The 17,938-nt window shown below is 41.2% G+C and overlaps 2 protein-coding genes across 2 annotated transcripts in view; one reads left to right on the top strand and one right to left on the bottom strand.

Moving 5' to 3' along the window:
• The window catches only part of vsir (V-set immunoregulatory receptor), a 65,637-nt gene extending 49,753 nt beyond the window's left edge, over positions 1-15,884 (top strand). Inside the window, exons 6-7 of the mRNA XM_073025358.1 lie at positions 2,468-2,643; positions 7,565-15,884. Coding sequence (XP_072881459.1) covers positions 2,468-2,643; positions 7,565-7,590 — 202 coding nt within the window. The 3' untranslated portion in view covers positions 7,591-15,884. The remainder of the gene's footprint in view (positions 1-2,467; positions 2,644-7,564) is intronic.
• Positions 1-17,938, bottom strand: part of cdh23 (cadherin-related 23) — a 1,051,763-nt gene that overhangs the window by 213,912 nt on the left and 819,913 nt on the right. The window lies entirely within an intron of this gene.

Raw genomic sequence — 17,938 nt, 5'->3', positions numbered from 1 at the left:
GTGGTTAGAGTGTGTCCTATCTGCAAAACTCATTGAAGTTACTCAACTACTTTTAACAGCACTTCAATACTCTGCGGCCTCCACCACCAAGGGCAAAGAGACATACCATCCTGCATCAGAACAATATCGAAGATCGAGTACCTTTGCTCTGTCTGCATCCAGCAGGATTTCCTTGCGGCTGGCCAACCATTTTAATTTCAGTGCCCATTCCCATTCTGACAGGTCCGTGCATGACTTTCTCTACTGTCACAATGAGGCCACTCTCACCTTACCTACCTGTCACCTCCTTCTGGTGCCCCTTCTCCCATGGTCCACACTCCTCTCCTGTCAAATTCCTTCTTCTTCAGCCTTGTACCTTATCTAATGATCATCTCCCAAATCTACACTTCACCCACCTACCTACCTTCATCTATCACCTGCCACTTTGTACTCCTCACCCTCCTCCCATCTTTTTATTCTGGCTTCTTCTCCCTTCCTTTCTAGTCCTGATGAAGAGCCTTGGGCCAAAATGTTGACTGTTTATTCCCTTCCATGGATGCTGACCTGACCTGTTCCTGCAGCATTTTGTGCGTGTTACTTGAGATCCAGGTCTGCTGCTTGTCACTGGCACAAAGCTCAGTTAGTCCTGGTCTTTTATCTCTTTTTGACTGTTTTGGTTTTTGCTGTGTGGTCCTTAGCCCAACACTGATTCACTCAAAGGGCAGTTCCTCAATCAACAAACTGGGATCAGTTACCATCAGCTATATGTGATCAATTCAAGTTCATCTGTGTACTTTTAAAAATCTTTTCTTTTGGGGATATGGACAGCTTTTATTCCCCATCAGTAATTGCCCTCGAGGACGTGGTGGTGCTGAACCATTGTGTTGGACCTCTGAAGATGATGTGGTGAAGGTATTCACCCTGTGCACTCATATGGGGAGTTCCAAGATTTTGAGTCAATGCTGATGAAAGATCGGTAATTTATGTCAGGGTGGTAGACAACATGGAGTGGAACCTACAAGTGCTGCTGTCACCCTGTGTAGCTGCTGTTTTTTTTAAGTAATAGAGTTTGTGGGTTTGGGAAGTGCTGCTGAGGAGGTGCTGGTAGGTTTCTGCAGTGCCTTTTGCACACTGTCACCATGGTGCACTAACATTGCAGAGAATGAGTGTGCAGAGTGCTGGACGGATGCCAATCAAGAGGACCACAGGCGTTAAACCACAGTCAGACGGCCAGACAGCCAGGGAATAGACTTTGCATTCTGGGTTCATGGCTCAGGTTGTGATGGATACTATTGCTAAGCTGGATACCCAACACTACCATAGCATTTACTTAGATGATCTGGTGAAGTTTCTGGTCAACATCGTCCCTGAAATGGTGAAGGACCTGACAATAGTGGCACCATTAAACAGCAAAGGGAAATTGTTAAACTCTCTCTTGTTGGAGATGACCATAGTTTTGAATTTTATAGACCACAGTGTATACTTATTGGGCGGCATGGTAGTATAGCAGTTAGCACAATCACTTTACAGTGCTTGCTATGAGATCAGGGTTCGATTCCCACTGCTATCTGTAAGGAGTTTGTATGTTCTCCTCATGACCATACGGGTTTCCTCCCACATTCCAAAGATGTACGGTTAGGGTTAGTGAGTTGTGGACATGCTATGTTGGTGCCAGATGTGTGGCAACACTCGTGGGCTGCCCAGCACAATCCTCACAGATTTGATCTGACATGACACATTTCATTGTATATGTGACAAATACAGCTAATCTCTTTATATCACTTCATGAGGCTTCATGATTCATGTCACCCTGCCAAACAAAGCCATTACACTCTGTAAGTGACAGCAGGACATTACAGATCCATCAGTCTTTTTGCATGTATCAAATTGTAAGTACTGACATGAGGTTACTTAGCACAGAGGTCAGTTAGCAAGAATGGCGGAATGGGTGGTGGGGGTGGAAGGTGACTGATTAGAGGCTTTTCATCTTTTTGAAAAATATCTTTTTCAGTAAGTTCCTGCTACCTGTGAGACAATGCGCTGAGAACTTGGACGATGCTCTAAACTGAATGTATCTTTTTCTTTGATTAAGTTCAAGTTTATTGTCATTCAACCATACACATGTATACAGCTAAATGAAACAATATTCCTCTGGACCAAGGTGCACAGAACATATATCACATACAGCACATCAAATAATAATAACACAATAATATTAACAGGAAATAAAAAATATTCTGTTGATGTACAAGTTGGCGTAAGTGCATATAAGACATATAGTTAAATATAAAATAATATAATTCTATTGGTACTGTCATAAGTAATTTTACTGGGTGGTAGCGGGGTGTTCACACAAGTTGAATAGGCTCTTACCTTGTAGTAAATGTTTTGCTTAATTTATTAATGTAATAGATTGCCTGATATTAGATAATAGACGATCCAGTATCACATATTGTCTGCTAAGTCTCCTTGGTTTTACACTTTATAGTGAGGTTGTAGGAGTGGAGAATCCAGTATTTGAGGAAATCCCAGTGCAAAATTCAGAAGTGAAACCAAAAGTACCAGCTATCAGCCGAACTCAGTCGGAATCCGATCGGCACCTTCTCTCTGAGCCCAACACCCCAATTTCCCCGGAGCCTATGCCGCGATTCTTCCCGATACTGGGTAAGTCTGATCTTCATGCATTGCTTGCATGGGGATGTTACAGAAACTAGCCTACGTGTATGCAAGTGCAAACTGACGATGCATCGAATTTCCAGGTTTCAGCCAGAGCTCAGTAGGCAGCAGCCTTGCTGTGAGATCAGAGGTTGCTGGATTTAGCAAAAATCTACCCTTTCTTTGCTTCAGCACCACAGAAGTATGGCTGACACATGAAATGCTAAATTTAGGAACATCTTCCTGACAGCTGGACATGAAAAATTCTGTGATGCTATTTTAACAGCAAAAAAGGTTGGATTGGTGTAAAAATGGCCGGTTCATGATTGGTATGGACTTGATGGGCTGAAGGGCCTGACGGTGCTGGATCTCTCTGTGACTCAATGCGGTTCACACCTGATATCCTGGTCAATATTTACCCTTCACTCAACATCAAAGAAATAAATTAACCCATCATTTTTGCATTACTGTTTAGCATCCAGCTGTGTAAAACAGACAGCTTCATCTATTACAGAACAAAAAGTAAGTTTTTGGGTGTAATATATTTCAGGGATGTGATAGGGTGGAGAGAGAGGAAGGAAGGAGAGAGGGGGAGGGGTGAGAGAAGAGAACGGAGAGAGGAGGGAGAGAGGGGTTGGAGAGAGGGGGCAGAAAGGGGAGAGGAGGGGAAAGGGGGGAGAGGAGGGGAAAGGGGGGAGAGGAGGGGAAAGGGGGGAGAGGAGGGGAAAGGGGGGAGAGAGGAGGGGGAGAGAGAGGAGAGAGGATGAAAGCATGGGGAAGAGGGAAATGGAGAGGGAAGGGGGAAGAAAAGGGGAGAGGGTGAGAGATGGTGAGTGGAGGTTAAATGTTGTGTTAGTGTGTGCAAAGTCTACAGAGGAATGAGACAGCAGGAAAGTACAGGAAGGTCAAAAAGGACATGTCAGACAAAATCTGATGTCACATTTTAAGTGTAAAACATTTTATTTGTAATTGATACATGACATAATTTTTGATCTCATTTTAAGAGTTTAACCTTCTAAAGAGAGGAGTAAGAAATGTTCTTTTTTTGTGTAGGTAGGAAAGCTGAGTCAATTAGAAGCATTTAAATGGTATTGTACTTGAAGATTCTTTAAGGTGCCAAAACACCCAAAATCCAGCCTTGAGCAGAAAGATTAAAACACTTCACCCAGACTGTGTGCATACCTGGGCAGTCAACAGTGCTGTGGTTAACAGCTACAAGCTTTGCAAAGAAGATTAGGGGTTGCATACTAACTAGTGCACACCACATCTGTGCATTTCTTGAATAATGCAAGCATTTCTAAATCACTTGAACTCAAGAGGACTATGATTCCCATTTCAACTGGGTACTGAACAACTTCTTCTTTCTTAAGTACTTCAAATGAGTGACATCAAACATAAAATTGACATCTAGCCACAATGGGAGAAATATGAGCTGATGATCAGATATTTATTCAAGACCCAAGTTACAAATTGTGTTTTAAAGGGAGTAAAGGTAAGGCCAGAGGTTAAAGGAGGGGTTTCAGAGTTTGGAAGGGACTGTGGGTGAGGGTGGGGGAGTGATAGAAGTTGGACTGGTGGTGAGGAAAAGCTGCAATAGGAAAAACATCTGAACTGAAAGAGTATACAGATCTTGGAGGGCTGCAGGACTAGGATTAGAATAATTGAAGGAATTGAATGGATGCTGGGATTTTGATTCACTCTGCAAATGTTTTCCTGCATATAATTGTTGATGGCCAGTTGTAGAAGTATCCACCCCCTTGACAAACTTCATGGAGAAAACAGTCAACAATCTTTCAATTATAATTCGAAAGTGTACCAAATGCCGCAGAAAGGTAGCTGGAAATTGCATATAAATTAAAAAAAAATATTTTCAACATGATCACCAAATGGAATCTTTGTAAAAGAACTTGTCCCATTGCTTGAATTTAAGTCTCTTAATAGGTTGAATGCCATCTCACAGGGTGATAGTCCAAAACAACCACTTCCTGTTAAGCTAAAGTCAGGCACATAGGTCTTCAGCACAGAAAAAATTTCAATTGTGCAAATCATCATCTGCGATCTTTGGCAAGGCGAATGAAGAAGCACAACTCTCATATGTTTTAAATAAATTATATATTTGTAGCTCCAGAGGTTCAGACATCCACCGTAAATATTAATTACTGATGGTTATTAGAAGCAATGCTTTTTTGTTGGTTTCTAAACAAGGCAAATTACCAAGTGGACGATTTCCAAAGGGCTTCCTAGTTCATAACAACTTGCTGCATCTGAAACACTTCTCCTTATTCAGCCTTCATAATTCATTCCCATCTAGGTTTTAGGCTGATTATTTTATTGCTGCTTGAACCAGTGGGAATATTGCTTTTCTTCTAAAATCAACTGATTGATCAAACTTACAAAATGATAGGAATTTATAGCATAGGAGCCCATTCAACTCACTATGATCACGCTGGGCAACAAGTGTGAATAAATGTCTGATCATCAGCCCATATTTCTCCCATTGTAGCTAGATGTCAAATTACGTTTGATATTATCCATTTGTAATACTTAGAATTTTAATATGTTTAGTACCCAATTTAAATGGGAATCATTGTTATCCTCGAGTTCAGGATTTGGATCCCACCCTCTGCAGAGAGTGGTGCGGACCGCCCAGCGCATCTGTAAATGTGAACTTCCCACTATTCAGGACATTTACAGAGGCAGGTGCGTAAAAAGGGCCTGAAGGCTCATTGGGGAACCGAGTCACCTTAACCATAAATTGTTCCAGCTGCTACCATCCGGGAAACGGAAAAGCCAGGGCCAACTCCGGGACAGCTTCTTCCACCAGGCCATCAGACTGATTAATTCACACTGATACAATTCTATTTCTATGTTATATTGACTGTCCTGTTGTACATATTATTTATTACAAATGACTATAAATTGCACATTTAGACAGAGACGTAACGTAAAGATTTTTACTGTTCATGCATGTGAGGAATGTAAGAAATGAAGTCAATTCAATTCAATCCCCAGCACTTGGTTTCCTAACCTATGAATGGAGAAGCAGAAACAGATTTCCTTTTTTAAAAACTCTTCACAGCCTTTCCATGACTTTTTTTTTTCTTTTTCTAAAAAGCTTTGCAACCATCAAACAAGACCTCTGGCTCATGGAGGTACAATGCCTCATCCTATTACCACATGAGTGCCATCATTCACATTTGGAAATACTGGTGCCTCTGACAAGGGTAAAAAGGAATGGAATGAGAATAGAAGCTGCACATCAGAAGAACTAAATTTAAAAAGATAGAAGACTTGCATTTCCAAAGCGCCCTTACCCAGCTCTCATTCCCCTTCATAGCCTCTTACCATTTCAAAGTGCTGCAAGCCAATGAAGTACTTCATGCAATGTTGGCTTGGCAATACTTGCTGGAGCAGACGTGATGAGCCAAATGGCCAATTTCTGCTCCTATGTCTTATGGTCTAACAAATATTGTAGATCCGCACAAACCATGTGATAAATGTTCATTATTTTTAAATGGTGTCAACTGGGAACAAATCTCTTGGGCTAACCCCTTTGTGTCATGGGACCTTCTACCTCCACCTGAGTACTGATTTAATGTGTCTTTCAAAGACACCGTCTCCAATGTTGGCAGCAGTCCCTCAGAGCCTCGCTGGTGTGTCAGCCCAGGCTTTTTGTGTTTGGGTATCTGCAACAGCATTTGAAACCACAACATTCTGATTTAGAGATGAAGGCCAGGCCAAAATGCTCCCAATTAGTATACCAAACAACAAATCTACACAAGCCACAGGGGTAAACACCGCACCATCCTATGTGGTTTTGAATTGGATATCTTATATTCATAAAGCAATAGGTGTAGGTGCAGAATTAGGCCACTAAGCCTGTCAAGTAGGCTCCACCATTCAATTATGACTGATTTATCATCCCCCTCAACCCCATTATCCTGCCTTTTCCTGGCAACCTTTGACACCCTTACTAATCGAGAACCTATCAACCTCCTCTTTAAATATTCCCAATGACTTGGCCTCCACAGCTGTCTGAGGCAAAGAATTCTAAAGATTTACCACCCTCTAGCAAAAAATTCATCCTCATCTCTGTTTTAAAGGATAGATAGATAGATAGATAGATAGATACTTTATTCATCCCCATGGGGAAATTCAACATTTTTTCCAATGTCCCATACACTTATTGTAGCAAAACTAATTACATACAATACTTAACTCAGTAAAAATATGATATGCATCTAAAATCACCCTCTCAAAAAGCATTAATAATAGCTTTTAAAAAGTTCTTAAGTAGTTTACTTAAATACATTGAGTCCTAACCCCGGCACTTTAACATATCTTACTCCTGGCGGTTGAATTGAAAAGCCGAATGGCATTGGGGAGTATTGATCTCTTCATCCTGTCTGAGGAGCATTGCATCGATAGCAACCTGTCGCTGAAACTGCTTCTCTGTCTCTGGATGGTGCTATGTAGAGGATGTTCAGGGTTTTCCATAATTGACCGTAGCCTACTCAGCGCCCTTCGCTCTGCTACCGATGTTATACTCTCCAGTACTTTGCCCACGATAGAGCCCGCCTTCCTTACCAGCTTATTAAGACGTGAGGTGTCCCTCTTCTTAATGCTGCCTCCCCAACACGCCACCACAAAGAAGAGGGCGCTCTCCACAACTGACCTATAGAACATCTTCAGCATCTCACTACAAACATTGAATGACGCCAACCTTCTAAGGAAGTACAGGTTGTGTCCTGTGGTCCTAGACTCTCTCACTATTGGAAGCATCCTCTCCACATCTACTCCATCAAGGCCTTTCTGAGCCATCAGATGCTTGTCATACAGTAACCCTTTAATTAAACATTAAATTGTTTAAAAAATTTAATCAATGATAAGAAAAATGTTAACAGTAACCTTGTTTGTTTCCCTCCTGCAGAACTAGTACCAGACTCTCCAAAGTGATGCGGGCATATGGCTTGGAGCAAATAAAGTGGTGGCATGAATTGTCAGAATACTATTGCAAAGGGCTACATAAACAATGACATATATTCCATTCAGAACTGGCAATAATAGACAGCAATCAAGCTAAGCTGGAAAGTCAGGACCAAAGCTCTTCGTCCAACTCAAGTTCCAACAGCGATACGAATAAAGGATTACATAGCGGCACATTACGTTTTACTAACAGGAAGTTAACGTCTATATTTGTGGTAATGAATGACATGATAATCAATTATTAGTACATTGAGACACTCAAAGTTTATTGGTGTACGCAAGATAAAGTGGTTACAGAATTTGGCTCATAAGTGAACGCTGATTAATGCATTTGCCTCTGCATGGAATATCTGTGTGTGTTCTCCTTCAGCCATTGTTCCTCTCCTTTCAGCCTTCAGAGGGACTCTCGAAACCCTGAGTTCAGCCAGAGGCTGTAGCTTTGATTCCCAAGGTCTGGGCCTATCGCAATTAATGGACACTGATCTGTGTGCAAACAGCAAAGCTCACTGCTTGGGTAGTGTTGCTTCAGTTATGCGAAGAAAAAAAACCACCTTAAAAATGACACCATTGTTCAGACACGACATTTTTGTGCCTTGTGGCGCATCTGGCGGCATTTTTTTTTGCCATATCTTTAGCATTTGTCTGGTTTTTTTTTAATGAGGCCGAGTTGCTAGCTCGATGCTCAACCCTGCACAGATGGAAAATGAGCAAGCGGCCAGCCTGATTGAAACCCGGGACCATTCACTGGTGATGCCACTACACCAGCAGCTGGCTAGTCATAACTGTAGCTCCAGGAAATGTTACATTTTTCCCAGATGACTTTTGTATTAATGTGCAGCTGAGGAAGCTTCTGCCTCGTCAGGCCAGTAACTCAGATTCCGTCCTGACCTCCATGCTGTCCATCTCAAGCTTTCAGGTTCTCCATTACCAAGTGGATTCCCCCCCCCCCCCCGGGTGCTCTAGTTTCCGAAAATTAGTGGGACAGGAGGCTAATAGGGCCATTGTAAATTGTCCCTAGTGTGTAGTGGGCAGTAGGATCAGTGGAAGTTGAAGGGAGTATAGAGAGCATAAAAAATTGTATTTGGCATAAGTTGGTGTTGATGGTCAGCAGAGATTCAGTGGGCCAAATGGTCCATATTATAGTCTCCATTTTCTCCAGACACATGGAATGGTGTTGAGTAGGGAAGGAAAGAGATGAGAGACTTGGAACCAACACAAGAAAACCCTCATCTATTTCTACAGCTGGTGGAGATTGCAGGATTTACACTCAAGACCCAGTATCAGTAGGAGTGCTGGCTTCTCAATAGCAACATAGCTGCCTCACAGATGAAGAACTGTAAATGGAGCAAATTACCGTAACTGCACGGAATCCAAAACAAAAAAAATGCAGGAAGCTTCTCAGTGGGTTGAGCAGCATTAATGGGAAGAGAAACAAAATCAACATTCAAGGTCAAAATCTCTTCATCAGAGTCTGAAAAGGGAAAAGCTGTCATGTTTTAAGTTATAAACACAAAAGATACTGTGGATGCTGGAAATCCTCAGATTAACATGCACAAAATGCTGGAGGAATCAGCAAGTCAGGCAGCATCTATGAACAAGAATCAACTTTTGTTCTCAGGCCAAAACATTGTCTGTTTATTCCTTTCAACAGACATTGCCTAACCTACTGAGTTCCTCCATTTTGTGTGTGTTACATGTTTTAAGTAGTAGAAAAGGGGAGGAGTACAGAGGGACTGTCTGTGATGGGGCACAGAACCAAGTTGTCGGTTACTTTGAAGAAAAGACGTGAGCAGGAGTGAAAAAGAACAAACAGATTCCAATAGAAAAGCACCACCATATCTGTTGCAGACAAAAATGGGCCATTACTTGCAATTGTCAGTCCAATTCCTTCTCCCACTCCTATAATGATTTCTCTTTCTATTCTCTTCTACATTGCTCCAACAATTCCCAAAGTAAGCTTGAAGAATGGCACCTCATCCTCTATATGGATATTCATCACTCTTGGGACTTAATACTGAATTTATCAGGTTACCAAATGCCTTTTGTTTCTCTCCACAGATATGCTTTTAACTTTCTGTTTCTGTTTCAATTCTGTCATTCCCTGCCAATTTTTAAAACAATTGCAACCTTGACAACTTATCAGAGACTTTATATCTGTTCTCTCTAGCTCTTCCCTTCTACCCAGCAAAGCAACATAGAGTAATCTTGTTTTATTACCTTTCCAGCTCTGATTATGGGTGTCTCTGACTTGAAACATTAACTGTTTCTGTCCTTGTGGATGCTGCCTGATCAACTGAGTGCTTCCAGATTTGAGTTTTTTTCTAGTGACAGACCATAAGCCTTGATAAGAGAGTACTGTATTTTCAAGCCAATGCCGGCCTCAATTGATTGTGCCATTCTCTGGACTTAAGGTGGTTAGGGCAAACTATTCAATGACAAATCACTTTGAAAAGAATTCTCACGTAAATGTGATGCAATTTCCACTTGTCATGGGCACGTTAGTACAGCAGTTAAGCTGCTAGATGTGCATCATGAGTCCTGATCCAGAGATGTGAGTTCATATCTGACCAAAGTAGTTCACGAATGCAAATTTACCTAAGTAAGTAAATATTCCATTTACATAAAAACTCATGGGGGGGGGGTTTCCTTGGTCAATAACATTTAATTTCTATCTGATATGCATTTAGTCCCCTTGAACTTGAGAGCAGTAAATGGGTGAAGTTTAATATAGATAGTTGTTTACATTTACCTATTAGATTAGATTTGATTCAACTTTATTGTCATTGTGCCGAGTACAGGTACAAAGCCAATGAAATGCAATTAGCATCTAAACAGAAGTGCAAAAGAATAGTGTTATTTACAAAATAACTGTGAATAAAAAGTAAGTGCTACAGCACACAAATATAAAACTACTGAAACAGTACAATATGGGTGCAATACTGCTTAGCGCTGTGATGTGAGGTGCAGCAGGGTCACAGCCTCAGGGAAGAAACTCTTCCTGAGCCTGCTGGTGTGGGAGCGGAGGCTCCAGAAGCGCCTACCAGATAGGAGGAGAGTAAAAAGTCCATGGTTAGGGTGAGATACATCCTTGATAATGCATGTGTGCAGTACTGGTAAATAAAAGTGAATATCCCTCCACCCTTCTCTGTTGACAAGTCAAAGTCATTATGAACAGCAGGGCAAAACTGATTGCCTAATGCATGATCTCCATTGGTACGTTTCAACAGTAGGTAACTGCGCTGTTGGCTGACAGGAGGGTAGATTAGATTTATTTATCACATACTGAACCATACAGTGAAATGCATTGTTTGCATTATCAGCCAACACTACTGAAGGAAGTGAGAGGGGCACCTGCACCCACAGGTGTCACCACACATTCCGGAGCCAACCTGTCATGCCCACAGCAGAACAACACGCAAATAATAAACGAAGAACAACAACAATAAAACAGGCCCTTTCCCACCCTCTCATCCACACAACCAGTCGGGCCTCCAACCCCACAGCAGGCCACCTCCGGGCCTCCGACCTCCGCATTGTAATAGTCATTCAGGTCTGCCACCCACTGCTCCTGTGCTTCAATCATTTCCTCCCATTGCTGCCTGACCCTCACACTGCCAGCCATGACTCACTTCTAATGACCCATCAAGACCACTGCGGGAGTGCTGCACCGTCAGCAGTGATCGGCAAGGATCTCACAGCACTACTTCAAAGACCATGAGGCAAGTCATCCCCAGAACCTTTCTTAACATTAAATTCTGACTTTTAACTTAGGCTCATCTGTAAAAATGAAGCCCATTTACACACAAGAGATTCTGCAGGTAATGGAAAAGTTGAATAACACACACACACACGCACACACAAATGCTGGAGGAACTCAGCAGGTCAGGCAGCATCTATGGAGGAGAATAAGCTGTTGACGTTCAGGCCAAGACCCTTCATCAGAACTGGAGAGGGAAGGGGGAAGAAAGTCAGAATAAGAAGGTGGGAGCGGGAAACGGAAGGAGTAGAAGCTTGGCAGAGGCATGTTCCCAGGAAGCTAAATTTAGTATAGCGTTAAAAAGAGGAAAAGAAAGGCAGACACCAAATGGATAGTCACCCATTAATATGACCCCCAGGATATAGGCCATTCAAGATATTAGTTATTATGTAACATCATCTGATGTGCCGTGCATAAACAATTAAGTAAATAATGAACAGCTATTAAACCATTATAATGAATTAAAACCGCAAGAGCACAAAATCTCAAATGAAATCTAATATAAATGTTGTTTTCATGCTGATAGATGGCTACAGCATTTTCTGTATGACAAGAATGATGCTTTAAAAGAACTTCATTGCCCATAAAGTGTTTTGGAGCAACTTAGAGAAGGGATATGGAAAGGGCTATAGAAATGTAAGCCATTACATTTTTCTAAGGTGATTTCCAAACAGCATGAACTTATGCAGCAACTTGAATGCAGTTAACTGTTCTGAGGCACTGTTCCAGGAGATTCAGAGATCAGAGATGTTGTTGCTATTACTGACCTATGGCCAACACCTCAGGATGCTGGGTAGTTCACTTCGAAGCCAACAAGTGCGTAACATGCTGGCGGGACAGGAAGGACAGGCAGGTGAGAAGAATGGGCTGGGTGTTGAGGTGTGTGTGAGTGTGAGTGTGAGTGTGTGTGTGTGTGTGTGTGTGTGTGTGTGTGTGTGTGTGTGTGTGTGTGTGTGTGTGTGTGTGTGTGTGTGTGTGTGTGTGTGTGTGTGAGTGTGAGTGTGAGTGTGTGTGTGTGGGGAAGGGAACAGGAAGTGGTGCCCAGCCACTGCAAGCACTTGTACATAATGAGGTGTTGTAGGTGCTTGCAGTAGCTGGGCACCACTTCCTATTGCCTGATTGCACCTGCCTCATTGAGGTGAGAGCAATAAGCTCAGCTACCTAGTGAGACAAAGGAAGTAATGAAAATTATTACACACTTCCATTAAGTAGAACACAGAACCACACAATGCAAATTCAAGCCATATGGCCCACAATGTCTGTAAGGAACATGATATGAAATTAAATAAAACCTCTTCTGCCTGTACATTTCCCTCTATTCCCTTAATTTTCATGCACCTATCTAAAAGTTTCTTAAGCACCTTTACCATACTGACTTCCACTGCTACTCCTGGCAGCCTGGTCCAGGCATTTACTACTCTGTACAAAAACTTCTCTTGTATGTCACCTTTAAACTTTCCTCCTCCCACCTTAAAAACATATCCTCTAGTACCCTGGAGGGTACTCTCCTTATCTAAATGTTTAAAATGCATAAACAAGAAAAAATCTGCAGATGCTGGACACACACAAAATGCTAGAGGATTTCAGCAGGTCAGGCAGCATCTATAGAAAAATGTACACAGTCCTGCTGAAGGATTTTGGCCCGAAACGTCGACTGTACTTTTTTTCCCTCATAGGTGCTGACTGGCCTGCTGAGTTCCTCCCAGCATTTTGCGTGTGCTGCTTGTTTAAAGTGCACAGCAGACTCATCGGTATCTGCAAGGAGATTAATGAGGGTGTTTTCAAACTTTATAGAATTTCAGGTATGAGGAATGGGAGGTTACATGGGAGGTTATTTTCTCTGAGACAGAAAACCATGGAGGAAAATTTAAAAGATGCGGCCATTTCCTTCAACAGAGAGGTTAATACCTTGAGGCATAGTAAAAGGTAATTAGTAAAATAATTAGAAAAGAGCTGAAGACAGACTTTTTTCTATCTTAAGTGTAGTGGGGGACTGAAACTTGGTGCCTGAAACCCTCATCAAATGGATGAGCTGTAGCCATAGGACCACATACACAAAGAGTGTGGACACCATGGACTTGGTGTCTTCTCTATGTGTTGCTGAAAGTGGGAAGACCAGGTATTTACGTTGTAGATGAGGGATAAATAAAAGCCAGTACAATTCCTCAAGTAATGCTTGAGACCAGGAAGACCATTCTGATTTCTAGCCTCTTCCTGAAGATTTTTCTGTCTTTATCTTTCGGTGCAATCAGACCTGCTATGCATTTCTAGAATTCTGTATTCATTATGGCACAGTTCATTACGGCCGATGGCAGTCAGCCTTCTAAACATGATTGGAGCAGAACACAAACACAAGAAAATCCGCAGATGCTGGAAATCCAAAGCAATGCACACACAAAATGGTGGAGGAACTCAGCACTCCAGGCAAAATCTACGGGGAACAAAGTAAACAGCAGATGTTTCGGGCCAAGACCCTTCTTCAGGACAGAGAGGGAGGGGGGAGATGCCTGAATAAAAAGGTGGGGAAAGGGGAAGGAGGACAAGTTGGAAGGTAATAGGTGAAGCCAGGTGGTTGGGAAAGGCCAAGGGCCGAGAAGGAAGAATCAGATATGAGAGGAGAGTGGACAATAGGAGAAAGGGAAGGGGTGGGGGGCATCCCAGGGGTATGTAATATGCAGGTGGGAAGAAGTAAAAGGTTAGAGTGGGAAATAGAGGAAGGTGTGGGGGAGGGAATTTTGTTCACCAGAAGGAGAAATCGCTGATTAGAGCAGTGTTGGTTTCTCTGCTAATATAGTTGGTGGAAAGTGTAAAATCTAATGAGGCTTTCTTAAAGTATTTTCCTGCAAATTATATTGCACTTGAAAATAAGTACAATTTTAGGCATTTTACTTACTGAAGAATAAGGTAAGAGTACTTATATCATTGCCTTACACTTCCATTTTCAAACGTCCTAAAATGCTCACAGCTAATGAAGAGCACTTTGAAATGAGGTGACTTTTGTAATGAAGCAAATACAAGAGCTAATTTGTACACAGCAACATCCCACAAATAGTTGATAGGACTCTTGCCTCCAAATCACTCTTCATTCAACAAACAACAGCAGATCTGTAGATGCTGGAAATCAAAGCAACACTCAACAATGAGTTGTGATGAAGGGTCTTGGCCCAAAATGTCAACTGTTTACTCTTTTCTATGGACGCTGCCTGACCAGCTATGTTCCTTCAGCATTTTGTGTGTGTTGCACCACTCATCCAAACTCTCTGTTCAAAGATTCACACTGGCATTCCCACTCTGGTATTGCCTTTTGGATGCAATGTTCAAATGCAGCTCTGCCTTTCTCTTCAGGGTGCATTACTTGAGGCATTGTACCTGCCTATATTCATCCCTCATCTAAAACCAGTCATTTCTTTGTAGCTATTTACAGGAGCATAAGTTACTTCTTGTACTTTTGACTTAAACAGTACTTCACACATACTCTATGAAGTGGTTTGGAAAATTCCAGAAAATAATGCAAATTTTACTCTTGATGTTTACATATCCCATGGTAATTCCTCTGGGAACAATTCTTCATGGTTGCCTAGGCAGCATTCCTCTTTCAACTACATGAACATTGACTTTCCATGGAAGTATTTGATGGGAGATGGAAATGGCTTGCTTTATTGTTGACATATGCTGTTCCATTCAAATATTTGTATATAAGTAACAGGCATTGTATATACTGTAACTGCAACCTCATCTATCCAAAAGTCATATCAATTTGTGTAATTGTTCTAGGCTGTGCATTATTCAAAGCCATGTCCTAATGGCAATGTATGTCACATGGATATCCTTGTTGCTAAGATAGTAAACCTTCACAGAGATATAGTGGGAGGAGTATTATAGGAGGGAGACTTAATAGGACAAATATTTTAAAATTCACCTCATCCTTTATGTGCAATGACAATTCTTTTCATTTAAATTAGTATTATTTTCTTCTGAACACTGTCAAATCTTGAATTAACATGTTGCAGGCACTTTGGAGGAAGTTAAATTTGACCGCTATTGTTCTAGATAGATTATCATGCACAGATACATAAATTTAATGATTATTTGGGGAGGGGTACATCATCTTGCTGCCACATTTTCAGTGCATGCTTGATGTTCGGGTAGGGAAGTAAGACCCAAAAATAAAAGACAACTTAAGATGGCTGAGAAAATGTAGTTTCCAGATCTTTAGTTCAGTAATTCTTCTTCAACTGAGTACTCTGCCTCATCTCCTTCAGTGTAAAATTACAAATATCAAATGCCCTTGGACACAACATATGGATGATATTTTTATGTAACAAAATATACAACGTACGTTTTAACCGTATGGGTCAATTATTCAAAATATACTTTGAATAATTACTTTGGACTTAAGTCTTTTTTCATTACTTTTCTAAAGTTTAAAGTTGTAACAGTTTAAATTAGCTTCAAAGTAATTGAAAAAAATTAATAAATAAAAATACATGTTCTACTCTCATAGAAATGCTTAACTGTGTTCTTCAATACTTCACTGACTTAAATTCAGGCAGAGGAAAATGACATGACCACTTATTATTGGGACTAATATCGTCTGGTTACCTAGCCAAAACATTGGGTTAGATTCTACAAAGAAGCTCACTCAATACCTGAAAATTTATGGATCCAACTCTATTATTTGTTTGTTATTAGATTTCAGATCCTGAACTATTAATTTTGGAGTCATTGCAGTGTGGTACAAGGAGCATTTAATGTGAACTGCAGAGATTCACTTAAAGTGAAGCTGGTCAGGGAGAAAAGACCAAAAGGGTAGGGAATGGGAGTAACATGTAAAAAAATGCTGGAGGAACTGAGCAGGTCAGGCAGCATCTACGGAAAGGGGTCAACAGTCAACATTTTGGGTCCAGTCCCTTCATCGGGAATGGGAGGAGGCTTTTCTGAAGTATTAACACTAGTACAAATGAGACAGACTGAATAACCTGTTTCTGAGTCTAAACTCTGTGTCATTGCCTGCAAGATGATTCAGTAGGCTTGATGTTTTCATTTTTGGTGAGTTGAGATCATTTATAAATATTTATACTTCCTTCATTTACCATGTCACGCATAATACGGGAAATGGCTTATACCAGTTTCTCTGTCTCTCTATGAAGATATTTAGAATTAACACAGGGTTAATTTGGGTGTGTTCTTTCTGTCTTCACTGGCTGGCAGATAGAGATATCTTCAGTTATTAAAGAAAACATTGGGCGTCAACTCTCAGCTTCCTCTTGTGGAGAGAATCTACAACCAAGGGTCATTGTTAAAAAATATGATGTTATCTATTTTAGGCAAAGAGGTGTTTTTTTTCTACAGTCATGATTCTTTGCAGTTCTTTTCCTCAGAGGGAGTGGAAACAAAGCAGGTGAATGTTTAGAAGCAAAGGTAGATAGATTTCTTGATAAACAATGGGGTGAAAGGTTACTGGGAGTAATTGGAAATGCAGAGGACTAAACAGGCAATGACATTCAGTAATAACATGATTGATGAACAATAAATGCACTTTCAAACTGCTTGCACTTTTTACATGTTGTGGATTTGTTCATCTGCCCCTTTTCACTGAGTTAATCAATCTCCTCAGAATCAGTTGCATGCCCATTAATTGCAACTATTGGTAAAATCTCAGTAACTGGATGATTTACCAATAATAGAAAGATAATGTGGTGACAAGAACTAAACATAATACTCCAGTTAAGGCTAGATAATTTCTTTTTAAATGCTCAGTGTTACATCTCTGATTTTATACTCTATTAATAAAGCCAAAATTCAATATACTGTATTAATCACTTTCTCAACATATCCTGCCACATCCAAATAACTTATGCACACATCTTTCCAGGATCGTTTGCTTCTTCATCCCATTATCCTTTATTATACATTGCCTCTTCTCCAAGAGGACCACAACCTCATTGTGGTTTAGAGGCCTGTGTGCCTCAATGACCCAGAGAGCTACAGTATGTTGGCCGGAGTCAGGACATCATGCTTTGGCTCTTGGTAGGGTCACACCCACGTCAACCAGGTCAAAGGGTAGAGGGCAGACTAAGAGTGATATACTGGTCCTTCAGGTTTGGAGGGGATTCAGCCCAGGGCTAACAACCCTGACTATACTTCATTAGGAGTTTGAAGAGATTTGGTATGTCAACAAAAACATTCAAAAACTTTTACAGATGTACCGTGGAGAGCATTCTGAGAGGCTACATCACTGTCTGGTATGGGAGGGGTGCTGGCTGCTGCACAGGATTGAAAGAAGCTGCAGAAGGTTGTAAATTTAATCAATTCCATCTTGGACACTGGCCTACAAAGTACCCAGGACATCTTCAAGAAGAGTTGTCTCAGGAAGGCAGCATCCATTATTAATGACCCCCCAGCACCCAGGACATGCCCTTTTCTCACTGTTACCAACAGGTAGGTGATACAGAAGCCTGAAAACACACATTCAGCGATTCAGGAACAGCTTCTTCCTCTCTGCCATCAGATTCCTAAATGGACATTGAACCCATGAACAGTACCTCACTATTTTAATAT

Source organism: Hemitrygon akajei, chromosome 21 (genome assembly GCF_048418815.1).
Source record: "Hemitrygon akajei chromosome 21, sHemAka1.3, whole genome shotgun sequence".
Classification (NCBI taxonomy): Eukaryota; Metazoa; Chordata; class Chondrichthyes; order Myliobatiformes; family Dasyatidae; genus Hemitrygon; species Hemitrygon akajei.
Note: the sequence above shows the minus strand (reverse complement) of the source record. Positions and strands in the feature narration are given on the sequence as shown.